General features: G+C 48.3%; 1 protein-coding gene across 2 annotated transcripts in view; it reads left to right on the top strand.

Annotated features, from left to right (window-relative positions):
* Positions 1–14,369, top strand: part of XIRP1 (xin actin binding repeat containing 1) — a 34,046-nt gene that overhangs the window by 1,960 nt on the left and 17,717 nt on the right. For both annotated transcript variants that reach the window (XM_075706159.1, XM_075706158.1), the window contains 3 exons: positions 267–321; positions 1,757–2,167; positions 3,520–3,601. In XM_075706159.1, the coding sequence (XP_075562274.1) occupies positions 267–321; positions 1,757–2,167; positions 3,520–3,601 (548 nt within the window). The remainder of the gene's footprint in view (positions 1–266; positions 322–1,756; positions 2,168–3,519; positions 3,602–14,369) is intronic.

Raw genomic sequence — 14,369 nt, 5'->3', positions numbered from 1 at the left:
GTCCGCCAGGGACACACCTGCACAGGGCTTGGGAGGAGAGGGCTCGCGCTGGATCTAGTGGCACTACACTGAACTAATCCATTAGACCTAAAACCAGTCCTCTTTGGGGGATTTTTCAAGTCTCTCTCACTCCTCAAGATTGCTTTTCAAGCCTATTGGGTTTGATATTTTCCAGAAGGTAGGGGAAGGCAGAAAGAGCCTGTCTACTATATGGAAAAATCCAGGCTAAAAAGGTATTAAGGTGCCATCTCCTGTCTTTCCTGCAGGTACCAGAGCATCCTGGACTGTGAAAGCAGCATGTCAAAGCAAGAACATCCCAAGGTGAGAGCCAAAGGCTCAGACTAGGTGGAACAGAGCATGTCCTAACAACATAATGCTCCAGTTCTTGGCAATTAGAGACAAACAAAAACCTTACATTTTTTGCAATACCTGGTGCTGTTCTGAGAACATCTCAGGGCAGGTCAGATCCAATTCCCTTTTGGTATGTACAGATGGACTGACACATATAAGATGCTCCAGGATGGGATGAAAGCTTCATATATAACATTCAGATTGCTCTGGAGTGAATAAATAGTAGGGGTAGAGCCTAATGGAAGACCATCAAGAGATGTAGAACCTGGCAGAGGATTTAGCACTGGTTAGGAAGCAAGGGAAGGATCTAGCCTGAGGCAAAGGCACAGAAAGTCATTAAGGCACCCAGACAGCCACACTGGGATGACAGATATGACACTGAAACATCTCTGCCCTTCTGCACCAGTAGCTGGAGGCTTTGGCAGTTACCCTGTGTGTCTCAGATGACATTAAGCACCTACTTTCTTTGGTAGGTGCTTAGTGTCATTTCTGTTGTTCTACCCGAGGGTGCAGAAATCACTTTCTTGGTGCTTTTGACTGTAATGGGACTTAGACATCAAGTTCACAAGTAGATTTTGCTCACAGCTACATTCAGATGTCTACATTTCAGCATCTTAAACTGAGTTACCCCCTAACTAGAAGCTGTGACTACTGTTGTCACATCATGGCAAAGGTGCACCTCCCACCTACCACAGTCCTGTATATCATATTTTGATTGCAAACTTATTGGCATAAGGTGCAGTTCTCGGTTCTGTATTTGCTTGATGTGTCCTCCTGCTTTGTTATAAGGGCCTCTTATAACCTGGAATAACAATGATAAAATCACACGCTGGAAGCCAGATACCTTGGACTTCATCCAATTTCCCTGCTGAAGACAGGGCTGCTTCCCACTGACCAGAGAAAGCTGAATTGCACCTCATTAAAAAAAGGCAGAATCTGAAAATTTTTATTTCTAGTCCAGGTTTTTAAGATGAAACTGGAGGTCTCCTATGAAACGATAGAGCCGGGGATTTTCTGACTGTTTGGAAACACAGTTTCCTAGAGGAAGAGGATGGAAATGGGGATAAGACAATGAACCAAGAGAGAAGAAAACTAGTGGTCATATTTTTTCTACTCCAAGGCCTCCTTGCGTGACTATGGACAAATCAGGAGGTTTCACTGGAAATAAGCAAGACAGAAACTTCTCCCACACTTCAAAAAGGGCTAGAATGTGTTTAGATCATGTCCCTGACATTTACTCCAGAGAACACAGAGCAGACAGTTATGGGACACTCTTTCATCCCAAAAAGTTAGAAGGTCAACAGATGTGATGCTTGGAGTAAAAGAGCAAGAAATAAAAATTTCAGAAGATTTATTATTGAAGCTAGATATGAGACTATTTTGATGTTTGTTTTGGTTTTTTTAGCTCATGGAGAGAAGGTATCTACCACAGACTAATGTCAGTCCAATGGGGAAAAAACATGTCTTATCTCAAAGCCATCCCAGTGATAAGTGCTCAAGCAAGTCCATGGAGGATCTTCCCATCCCTAATATCAGTGCCCCAACAAGGAATCTCAGAGGACTCCTGACCAGCTTTGACACTCCTAAAGCCACTCCATGGCATAAGAGTTCACATTTTGCTCCACTCAAGACACCATCTCCCAATGGCATTTTGATGAAGAGGGAGGCTGATGCCAGAATCATGACAACAATCCAACCCCTGAGCATGGAGTCCAAGCTCCATAAAGACCCATCCTTCCCTTCCTCTCTTCAGAGCATCCACAGGAAGGCACAATGGAGTCCTGCTGCCATCAAATGGAAGGAGTCTCCTGCAAAGGTTAGCAAGTACTCTTCTTTGAAAGTTCCTGGAAATTTATTTTCTTTGGGTGTCCAGAGTCATCCTTATAAGTGGTTGGGCTTCATGGTGGTGCTTCATCATCCACTGATGCCAAACCCTGGGCATGGAGGCTGCCCTGTGGAAGCCTAACCTTCCATGATCAGGGAAAGAGGAGCAGGTTTACAGGGGAGCCATGTTGTGACATCAGAGCTCCCATCAGGATAGAGCTTGCTCTGAGGTGTGGTGAGGGTGAGCAACAGAGCTTACTTGCAGAAAACCCCTTGGCACATCACCTCCCTGCAGCATGGAGGCCACCTCTCTTTCTGTATTATTAAAAGCTGGCAGAAACACCACCAAATCCTCAAACACATGCTGGGTTTCCTTTGGGCCAGGTTCTGCAATGCCACAGCATCCAGTGGAAAAGGGGTACCATGTGCTGTGACAAGTGAAGAAAGGCCTGACTCTATTAAATACTAAAGCACCAAAGGAGCTGGAAATGGAAGTCAGTGCCAGTTCATGTAAGCAGCTGATGATGCCTAGAGTCAGACAATATCTACAAGAAAGGGCAAATTCATAATATCATCTGTGGCTTAAACTTGCTTCCAGCCCTGTTACTCTCCTCTCAGTCCAGACACCCATCTTTTTGTCTGTGGTCCCTCACAGTTTATCTTTAATCCTATCCAGCTCTGGGTGATTTAATGTTATCAGGGCCACAGGTCATACGTTCAACAAACTATTCCTTGCTATCATCCTTTTCCTGGAGAGAAAGGAGTTGGTAGGAATGGTCAGCCTAGATTGGAGAGAGACCTACATCAAGGAAACAAGAGAGTCCCATGAAGTCATTATCACCTGGAATATTAATTATGGATGAGATTCTGTCTAAAATGATCATTTACATCTCACCACTGTATGCTAGAACCCCGATGATTACTGTTCCACAAGAGGGACTGGTCCCTTCACTGGGTACAGGATAGGGCAACAGCAATCATTACTGGCTTTGAGACATGGAAATCATTGTGGAAGCAGGTAAAGAAAATGGATGGATAAACCCAACCCAGAAATGGTTGCCTCAAAAATGAGGATGGGTAGAGAAAAGACCATTTAGCTCTGGAAACAGAGAGGAGCCCAAAATGCTGCGAAGCACTGTCCTTGGAGAGAAGAGAGCAAAGCCAAGCCTGGGTCAGGTCTACAGAAAAAAAGTCCAAACCACACGCAATATATGGAGGCAATGTCAGGACCACCTTTGCCTCTGGAAAGCCTCTGGTGCAGTCGCCTTCCCTACACTAAGGTTTGGTGCAGTTCTTCTCTATTTATGGGAATTTACCTGTTTCCCTGCTGTCATTCCCACACAGGAAGGGAAGCTGTCCCGCGCTGGGCAGGCGATCATCTCCTCGGTGACGGATACAGCCGATGACTCAGCCACAGGCAGAAGCTGTGAGTTGGATTTATTTTCATTACCAGTCATCATTGCTATTCTACTGCCAGCTCTATAGTTGCAACCGGGAAGGGTCTGCTTGGTCCTTGTGCAAAGTTATATTTCCTGTGTAATCCCATAGCAGAGACTGACCGGGCAATTCTGGCTGGGGATCGTGTGGGTAGTGCCAGGACTGGCCATGCAGGAGTGTGTTCAAGGATAAGGAGTACAGAGAGCAGACGACCCCACGACTGCAGCTGTACCCCTTCCAGCCCTGATTGGTCCCATTGCTCCCATTTGGAGCTGGCAAATCCCAGCACAGCTGGGATCTGGGCCAGTGATGAGTCCACAGAGCCACGCTGACCCTCCCTGTGCTGTTATCTCAGCATTTAAAAATAGCTGATATTAAATACCAAGGCAGAAGTACGTCCATGTTTAGTTTGGGATGAGTAATGTCTCCCTGCACCTCAGCCTTGAGGATAGGAAAAGGGAGAGGTTCCTTTGCACCTAACTAAGGAGTCTTGGCTGGGCTCCTTTTTGGATTTGGCAGCAGGGGTGTATCAGACACAGTCATCCTTGGCTTAAGATAGGACATGTAAGTGATCCCTAATGCTATGATGTCATTGGGACTAAAGCAGGTCAGGGATATTTCAAGGCAAGAGGTATCTGTGAACAGCAAGAGATCCAGGCTGAAGCTTTGCATGGGAAAGCGTTGAATTTTACTAAGACTCACTGTCAGGAAGGTTTTGTAGATTGGGAGCAGAAACAAACAACTCTCCAGCAATCCCATAATGAGTGGGTTTGAGACCGGGGGAACCATCCTGCCTGCTTTGGGCCTGGATCAGGAATCCATCCCATCTATCCAGAGTTTGTTCCCTTTCCTTTCTATTTCTTCCTTTTCTTTCACACAAGAGGAAAAAAAAAAAAAAAAAAATCACATGCTGCCTGGATTTGAGACACTGTATTTAACTACCTAACTGCATGGGAAAAGAAGTCTCTTACATGAGCACACAGACAAGTGAAGGAGCTGAAGTTTCCACAGCATTGCTGGGATTTGTTTTTAATATCAAAGCACATGAAGTCACCATGCTATCTTGCTATACATGATCACAGTATTAGCTGCAGTGTGCCTTTTACAGCGCGAGAAATGTCTTTTCCTCTAGCTGGTCTATGATGAATCACGGTCTATCTTAAAGCCTTACACCACTCTCCAGCCCCTGACTCAAAGGCCTTGCAATAGCAAAAACTTCATGTTGTCTCAAGCACGGCTTTTTTGGTAGGGCTAGGGTTTATGTGGTGTGGGGTCCTTCTAGGGAGGCAGTTGCAGTCAGGGAGCTGGGAATATGACAGCTACCTCTGATGTAGGTGCTGGATTTGCTCAGAGACAGGAGCTGTAACACTTCCTAAAAAAGTCCAGGAACCAGCTGTCCCATACCTCGGGACAAGACATGTCCAGGACTATACCTGTGCTGTGCTTGGTCATTCCCATGGTGCGAGAGAGACATCAGTGCTCCACTTGCCCCAGCAGTGACCAGGGCAGGTCTTCTACAGGAGCCTCCTCACCATCATGCAGGGACTGTCCCACAGACCTTCCCCAGGACTGAGGAGGGGACACCCAGCCAATGCAGTGACCTGCGATGGGGAAGGCAGGGTGTCGAGTGGTTTGAAGACACACAATATTGTAAGGTTAAGCACAGAGCATGGCTCTCAGGTCTGGGACGCTGTGATATGGAGGACAACAGCTTGGCAGTGTTCAAGACAGTTCTGCTGACTGGCGTTTGGCTTATCAGCGAATACATATCCATGGAACAGTTCAGAGCTGAATAACTACACATGGAGTCAAAGCACCAGTTGCTGTACCTCCTTCCACAGCATAGTCACCTCTCAGGCACCGCTGGAGTCCTGAGCATTGCTTCAAGGGGAAGGCTGCTACACACCTTAGAAAAACCCATTCCCAGGCAGCTAAACCAGCCAGGCTACATCCCCAGCCACGCTGACATTATCAGATGATCCGGAGGAAGCTGCCACCAAAAAACGTCACCAAATCACTAATTAAAGAGGTCTAAATGCCTACAGATAGCAGTAATGAGATTAAACTGAGCTGTGGAAGACTTACATGAAAGAACAAAAGACTTCCTAGGAAGGAAGGTGGTAAATCAAGGAACCATTTTCCCCAAAGGGAAATGGCTGAAAGCTTGAGACTTTTAATATTGAAGAGGAGAAGGCATCAGCTAATTTGCTGCAGGTAGAGCCTCCTGAGTACGGTGGGTTTAAAAATTAACAACTTCTAGATGAATCTTGGCAATGAGAGAGAGGAAAATCATAACCAAGAAAGAGAAAAGAGGGGCATGCACACAGGCATGCCATTCCCCCAGCTCACACACATACATACGCTTGTGCATGTATGTATTAATATAGCTCCATTATTCAGTGCTTTCAGCTGAAGGGCACACGAGGATGTTACCTCAGTGCAGAGCAAAGATGAAATGGGAGCTTGATGTGACTGCAAATTACAGAGCATCCAGACAGCTTCCAAAATGCATTTAATTCCCTCCTCCCCCTTCCCCTTTCTATTCTGTATTCATTTTGACCTCTATCCAAGGGGAATTTTCAGAGCAAGGAGAGGAGGTGAAGGAGAGGGCAGAAAGTGGTGGGCTCCCCCATCCTGCTTGCAGGGAGACCGAGATCTGGTTGCAACACTTGCTTGGCAGGGGATGGCTTTTCCCCTCCTCGCTGTAGCACCCACACTTTCTCCTGCAAAGGGGTGCGGTGCCATCTAGCGACAATGAAACTGTCCCACTTCAGTCCCAAAATTGGTCTCCACAAAGATGCTGCTGCACAGCAGCTGCTGGACCCCATGTCTCAGCCCCGGCGGTGGAAGAAGGCTGTTGCCCTCCATCTTTCCATGGCCTGGGGACTTGCAGGCAGCGTCCCCCTTTTTGCAGCACAGTGTTCAGCAGACAGGTTTGGGAGAACATCACTAGTGAACTGGAAGGATCAGAAAGGTGGGGGAAAAATGCTGATTTAGGATAAAAGGTTGTGCTTGTGCTACAGACGACTCTGAATTCAAGGTTGCTCTGGCACTTGAAATGATAGAGGCTCCTGCAGTCAAAACAACCTTCAAAAGCTCATTTCCTGTTCAGCAGTTGCTTTTCATGAGCATGAGAAGCAGGAGTTGAATGTCAGGACTCCTGTAAGTGGCCAATCTGTCCAGCCCGAAGCACTTTGTGCCTCAGCCACTCAGCCAGGAGGAAAACTTGGGGTGTTAAAGCATAGGATCCACCTGCCCGCCCTGACTAGAGCACTGCAGAAAAAAGGGGCAGAAGCAGGTGCCAATCCATCCCCTTTCACCGCCCCCATCCCCTGTGATAGCCGGACAGGGATGCTGGGATCACAGACACCTTTTGGGGGCTGCTGTGGGAGCACGCGGCAGTGCCCAGGCAGTCGCGGAGGGCAGGGGAGCGAGCAGCCTCCGCTCACGCCTGGCCGAGCTGGGCTGGCAGCAGCCATCAAAACAGACAGGCTGGTCCCATCTAGTTGTTTTTTCCTGCAAGCCCTAGTCCATACTCTCACCTGAGGTAACCAAAAGAGCTTTTCCCCTGCTGAGCCCCTGCTGCCCTCTTCTCTCAGCTCCCAGCAGGAGCCAGCCTGCCCCAGTCGAGGGCTCAGGGCTGCCCTCTACTCCAGACCCCTGTGCCCCCGGGCTGCTGATCTCCCCCTGTCACACTCTCAGTGTCTCTCAGAAAGGCCCAGTGCCACATCGATTATGGTTTTTTTTTCATTTCCTGCTTTCTAATTAGTTGCTATCTTCCGGACAGGAGGAGAAAAACCCTTCCCCAGGAGCTGTGCGCAGAGAGCTGTCAGGTAGCTCAGATCTTGCAGGAGAGTGCTCGCAGGGGTAGTTTGCAGGGGCACTGATGGGAGAACAGGCATGGAAGTCACAATCCATAGCAGACCACTTCCTCCACCTAGGGACGGTCAGAGAGACAGCAGGAGAATGACCAGCCAGCCATGCATGCACACAGGCAACCACCCCTGCATACGTATGTTGTATGTTGCAGCTAGACAGACAGGCAAATGTGTGTTGCAGATGGAGACAGAGCTCCACGCAAATATACATGTACCCTGTGTGTTCCTGCTGGGCACATGCACACCACAAGGACACACAGGCACACCCGTCCTGAGCTGCTGACTGAGCCGATATGCTCTGCCCTTCACCTCCTGCCTTTGTCCCTCCACCCATATGGAATAAATAAGATACCTCTGTCCTCAGCCTGCTGCTGTGTTTGATGACACCCCTGCCACCCAGTTCATGCTACCTGAGTGGGTACGTGTTTGCTGGCCGCCCCTGCCATCCCCAGCCCTTTGACTCACAGTCTGGCTGGTGACCAAAGACCTGCCTACCACCCTCCTAATGACATCCCTCGCTTTCCTGCTCCACATCACAGGGTACACTCAGCAGGGGCCACTTCATTCTGCACCTCGCTCACAGCCATCATTCACAATGTACGGTCTCCTCCTCAGCAGACAGCAGTAAAAAGGGTGGCTGTATTTTCCCCCCCATCCCCAAGATGGTTAAATTTCAGCCCATTCTAACAGAGCTCTTTTCCGTGATGCTCATTTAGTGAAGGAAGCAACAAAGAAAATGGACACCACTTCAGATGGAAAGGTAATGGTCTTCCTAGGCACCAGGCTTAACACAGACAGCAGGGGACTGGTAATTTGTAGCCTTGCAGGGTGTTTAAAGAAACTGGGCTATGGTCAGGAGGAGCCAGGCCCTCCCAGCACCATCTGAAAACAGATGGTCATCTGGAGCTGGATGTGATGTGATGCGATGCGATGCGATGCAATGTTGGTGGGGAAACGTCCTCACACGCTGAACTGCAGCCTGGTTGATGTGTAGCATCCTCTCCAGGGACTGATACCTGCAGACCTATAGGGGAAAGAGAAGGGCAGCAGCCCCTCCAAACACCCCTGTAAAACTCCAGCAAAGGTATTCAGAAAGAGGAAACCAAAAAAATTCAGCAACTCAAACCAGAAAATCATCAGTGGTGAGCTGTTTGGCCCTTTGAAGCAAAAGGTCACAACAACCCCATACGACGCTACAGGCTTGGGGAAGAGTGGCTGGAAAGCTGCCCGGCGGAAAAGGACCTGGGGGTGTTGGTCAGCAGCTGCTGAACATGAGCCAGCAGTGTGCCCAGGTGGCCAAGAAGGCCAACAGCATCCTGGCTTGTGTCAGGAATAGTGTGGCCAGCAGGAGCAGGGAGGTGATTGTGCCCCTGTACTCGGCGCTGGTGAGGCTGCACCTGGAATACTGTGTCCAGTTTTGGGCCCCTCAGTACAAGAAGGACATTGAGGTGCTGGAGCGTGTCCAGAGAAGGGCAACAAGGCTGGTGAAGGGTCTGGAGCACAGGCCTTATGAGGAGTGGCTGAGGGAACTGGGGTTGTTTAGCCTGGAGAAGAGGAGGCTGAGGGGAGACCTTATTGCTCTCTACAACTACCTGAAAGGAGGCTGTAGTGAGGTGGGTGTTGGTCTCTTTTCCCAAGTAGTTAGCGATAGGACGAGAGGAAATGGGCTCAAGCTGCGCCAGGGGAGGTTTAGGTTGGAAATTAGGAAAAATTTCTTCACAGAAGGAGTGGTCAAGCATTGGAACAGGCTGCCCAGAGAGGTGGAGTCACCATCCTTGGAAGTGTTCAAAAAACAGGTAGACCCACTCTGGGACATGGTTTAGTGGGCATGGTGGTGTTGGGTTGATGGTTGGAATGATGATCTTAGAGATCCTTTCCAACCTTAATGATTCCTAGTTTTTACTTTCATTAAAAAATAATCCAGGCACCAAGCCAGGAAACATGCAATTATTACTCTACCCTTAATTGGTTTAGTGGTGGACTTGGTAGTGTTAGGTTACTGGTTGGACTGGATGATCTTAAAGGCCTTTTGCAACCTAAATGATTCTATGATTCTACTCTACAGTTCTAAAAAAAAACACGGATCCCCTTTAAGGACGAGGGTCACCTACTCAGCACAATGCTGCTGAGATCTTTATGTGACCAACAAGTCCGGCAGAAATTGAGGTTTTCCTGTGCTACATGCTGTAGAATCGTTTAGGTTGGAAAAGACCTTTAGGATCATCAAGTCCAAAAACACACCACAGAGAAAGGCTAAGACAGCTCTGTGCTGGCAGATAAAACAGATATGATTTTTGCCCCAAGACCATCTAGTCCAGCACAGCTCACATCCATGGATCTCCCTCCCCCATTGCTGCAGTCCCATGTTGTCTGGCATTGGGTGCTGTGGGCCACGGGCATGGCCTGGGTGGGTACAAGCAGGGTGGGACCGATCATGGGTCTCTTGTGGCTCTCACCCTGTGTTTTGTGATCCTAAGCACCTTTGAGTGAGTGTTTTATATCAGGTGATGGTGACTCCTGGTACTGGCATAGCCAACCCACATCTCCTTTCATCGCCACGTGGTGATTTACTCAAGCCTATGCTCTCTAAAGATGTCAGGAAAGTAAACCAAAGAGAGAGCAGCTGGACATGATTCAAACATTACTGGGTTCCTCAGTGCTATCACTATCCCAGCCTGGTAAAGGTGGACTGTTAAAATAAGCCCCAGAGCCATTGGTTATGTTTGTATTTGTAAATCAGCATGGCCAGGTCGGGGCGCCCAGCTCTGGCACGCAGTTGTGCCCACCATCAATATGCTGAAAATAGTACCCATTACCCTGCTGAGCTTTGAGGGCATCAAGAGCCCCCTGGGGCTGAGTGCTTTATTGTTATCCCTCTCCAAACACTGCCCAGAGCACCTCCCTGCAGCACCGCGTTGCTAACGGATGGACTGCAAGGATGGGGATGATTCCCAGCTGACCATAAAGCAGATAGCTTGATCATCCTTCTTGGCATACACGCTTCCTCTCACTTTCCTAATTTTTTTTTTTTCTTTTTTTCTTTCTTGGTTCTAAAATATTGGAACTGATGAGGAAATAGGGAACCGGAAAATATACCTAATATGAGAAAATAGTCACCTTCCCAGCTTCTCCCTTAAAGCTTTGGCTGTGGCCAGAGGCAAAGGGGGCCAGGCCATGCAGATCACAGCCCGAGGACACGACAGTGAGTCAGGGAAATGCCTCTTCCCCTTGCACCACTGCCTGGAAGCATCCCCTGTCCCGTACCAGGTTACACCAGGGGTATTTTGAATGAATAAGTTCTGAAAATACGCCAGGCCCCCAGACTTTCCCAGCCTCCATGTAGGACTGCTAAAACTCATGATTGACTCAGCCTGGTGGAAGAGCAATTTCTCTCTTCCCTAAAAATAGACCAAGTGGTTCATCCTCTCAACATAGCCCAGTGCTCGGTGATAAAACCAGCTGCCAGAGACCACTGGGAGGCAGTGAACAGGACCGAGGGTGTGGGGAGCGGAGCAGGGCTCCTAGTAGGATACACTAAGGGCTGCCCAGCCGTGAGTTTCACGCAGATTTTCTACTGGGGCTGTCTACGGCGTGACACAGCTATTGGGACTACTGAGACCTCCCTGTAAGTAATTTGGGGGTAGAGAGGGGTGAAATGTTGCCTGAATATGAACCTCAGACCAATGCTAAAAAACAGGGCAAATGAGGATGCTCAGCGCCTCGTACTGTGAAAGAGGTGGTTGCAGCTCATGGAAAGCCATGTTTTTTGTTTTCTTGGCCCAGAGCTTGATAAATCCCACCTTCTGCTGCAGAAGGTGCTTTCTCTGTGTTCCATGGATGGTGGCTTCGGACTCGTTCAGCACTGTTGTCTAGGGTGCTTGGGCATGTTCAAGGCAGAAACAGAGCATTGGACATGTTTGCTTTTCCCCTGTCCTGAAATATTGAAGTTCCTAGCTTTGAGGCTTAAATTCATGGGGCCAGACCTCAATGTCTACTCTCTCCCCAAAACCACTGTTATTTACCATGACTCTGGTCACCGTGACCAGCAGCAGGGGAAAGAATCTGTATGGGATTTGGGTGAGCTGGATGGATGCTGGGGGTAGAGAGGACATCTTCCAGATCAAAACTGTGTTCAGGACTGGTAGGCAGTAGGCAGCAGGCAGCAAAATGTGAACTGTTCAGAGGGAAATGAGCTTTGCTTCGTCTTGCATCCCTAGAGAACAGGAGGCAGTGTAGGATTAGTTAAGGAGGGAATTTCTTTCCCTCCCTTTTTCTCTCAGTCTCCAGAGAGGGCTGAGAAATGTGTTTGTGACCCTGAGCCAAATAAAGGGCTTCAGGAGCCTGTTGTGTTAGCAGCATTAATATGGCCATACCACTCCCTATTTGTGCTCATGTATAGAAAGTAACTCCAAAAACCTGGGCAACTCTGTAAGACGGAGCAGAAACCCACCCCTGTGCATGCGTGTGTGTGTCTCATACCTGATTATCCATCTGCTGAAGCCTTTTAGCTCTAAGGTCTGTGTCATGGCCAACAGGAGAGAGCCAGGACCTCAGATCCAGGTCTCAGTGCTGCCCTTCAGTCACTGAGGGCATGACCCCAACAGCCTGAGCTGAAAGTAGTATTTTTCTGCTCATGCATTTGGCAGTGATTAACGTTTCCTTCTGGGATAGACATCCTGCTGATTGCTGTGAGAATAACAGAAATTCTTTAACTTCCCCCAGATCCTTCCAGGTCTGCAGTTTTCACCCAAATCTTTGCCGGAAAATATCTGAAGTAGCCTTATGTTTTTATTAGAAAACAGGGATTTGGGAAAAGAGAAGTGGAGTTGGTGCCTCAGGTACAAATATCACTTGTCGAGAAGAGGCAAAATATGAAAACTTGTGTTCTTGTCCAGGCAAAGTGATAGATAATCCACTAGTGGCAATTAAGGGATCCAGCATGGGTGGAAATTCATAGGAATGTCCTACAAAGGCAGTTTTCAGCCCTTGAATAGATGCAGTATTTTGCAGGATACAAAAGCCTCCTTTCTGGGGGGAAACCAGGCGAGGATGCTGAGAGGATGGAAATCCTTCTTCGGCACCAGCAAAAACCCCAAGTCTGGGTCTGAACCTGGTAGCAGGAATCTTTGCATTAAGTACTGTACAACCTGGTATTTTACTCTTTTAAAGCCACCCATTTCTCTCCTTCCCCATATTCTCACTGGCAACTTGCCTCATTCAGAAATAAATGGAAATGCCAGGGAAACTCAATAGCTACAAGTGGGTTGGGTTTTCTCTTTAAAGGATACTGCTAATTTTTTTTTTTTGGCTATGGCTGTTTCTTCCAAAACAGTATTAAGTTTTCTTGGCTGTCAGTGATAAAAAGCTGCCAGCAGCATGGAAACACCATGATAAGAATAGAAAGCAAAGACAGGGTCTCAGCAGCTCGTCAGAGCTACGTGGTATTCATGCAATGCCCCCACATAAACACCATGGCATGGCAAAGAAATGCTTTAAGATGCACGCTGCAGCCCTGATCCCGGCTGTGGTCTGCATCCCAGGAGGGATGTGCAGCCGGTGATGCTCGCAGGGCTCATGCCTGCGCAGACATTCCCAAGGTATCTCTTTGCAGCGGTTAGAGAGGGCTTCCCTTAAAAGGTCTGGTATTTGCGGCATGCCGAGAAGACCTCTCCCCAGGCAGAGGTTATTCCAGTGGACAGCTCGGTGTTGCTTTCCCTGGGGAAGGGGATTTTAGGGGGAGGGAAGCCGCTATCAGGAATGGCCACCCTGCATTGTAACCTGCAGGGGCTGAGACGCTGCTCTACGGGAGCAGGTAGCGCACACAGAGGGCACGGAGCCTGGCAGGGTGGGCAGGGATAAAAATAGTCCTGCTGCTGGCCAGCATTCAGGGGTAGGTGAAATAGAGAAAGAGGAAAATAAAAACAGCTCTTGTTGTATTGGCAGCAGGGGTGTTTATCATCGTTTCAGTGAACCCCCCCGCCCCCGCTATAAACAACAGGTAAAGAGTTACTGGAGGGTACAAGAACGGTGTGCGATACGCGATCCTCGGAATGTCAGAGGGCAGGGCTGGATACCGAGATCCCAGCGATACACAGCCCCGGGGAGCAATATATTAATCGTCCGCTCGGCTTTTATTAACCCCTTGCAAATAATAGAGGAACATGGAGAACAAGGCAGTGCTGAGCGGATAGTCGGGGCTGCATCCGCCTTGGCTAGGCACCTCGTATCCCAAAAGCAGGGGAGCCGACCTGGGTGATGTTTCAGTCCCTCTCTAAGGAAAGACAACCCCACAGCAGTTGGCCCTCTTGGGAAGGCCACATCCCCAACCAGCAATGCCACTGGCAGCTGTCTCTCAGCAGAGCTTCTTGGCATTTTTTTGGTACCAGGAATAGTGTCCTCCACATTCCTGGATTTTTGCAAAGCCCAGAAATAGCCCCGAGCTGCCTTGGGGCAGATACTCAGCTCCGCCTCAGGCTAAATTTTCCTGACTTCTCTCGGGAGCTGTTTAAATTACCTGGTGGTTGTGATGTTGCTCCTGCATAGTCCAGCTGACACTGAGGAGCCAAAAACACTTGCAGAAATGACTAAAGCTCATGAATCTTCAGTTTAGAGGTGCTGGAAATTGTAAAGAGATCTGACTTTGAAATTCAAGTGCTGGAAACAAGGCACTTTTCAGTAGCTGTTTTTTTTCTTCACCCCCTCCCACCTCCTCAGATTTGCAAATAAAACTTTATACATGTGAAAAATGTTAATTGTTTTACTATAATTTAGTAATCAATTCCTAAAGCAGGAAATGATAGTTTAAATCTTATTTCCTCTTCAACACAGCTGCTCTTTAGTTACAATATTTTATTTTACTTATTTGTTTAGCACCTTCCT

The sequence above is a fragment of the Pelecanus crispus genome, chromosome 2, assembly GCF_030463565.1.
Source record: "Pelecanus crispus isolate bPelCri1 chromosome 2, bPelCri1.pri, whole genome shotgun sequence".
Lineage (NCBI taxonomy): Eukaryota > Metazoa > Chordata > Aves > Pelecaniformes > Pelecanidae > Pelecanus > Pelecanus crispus.
Note: the sequence above shows the minus strand (reverse complement) of the source record. Positions and strands in the feature narration are given on the sequence as shown.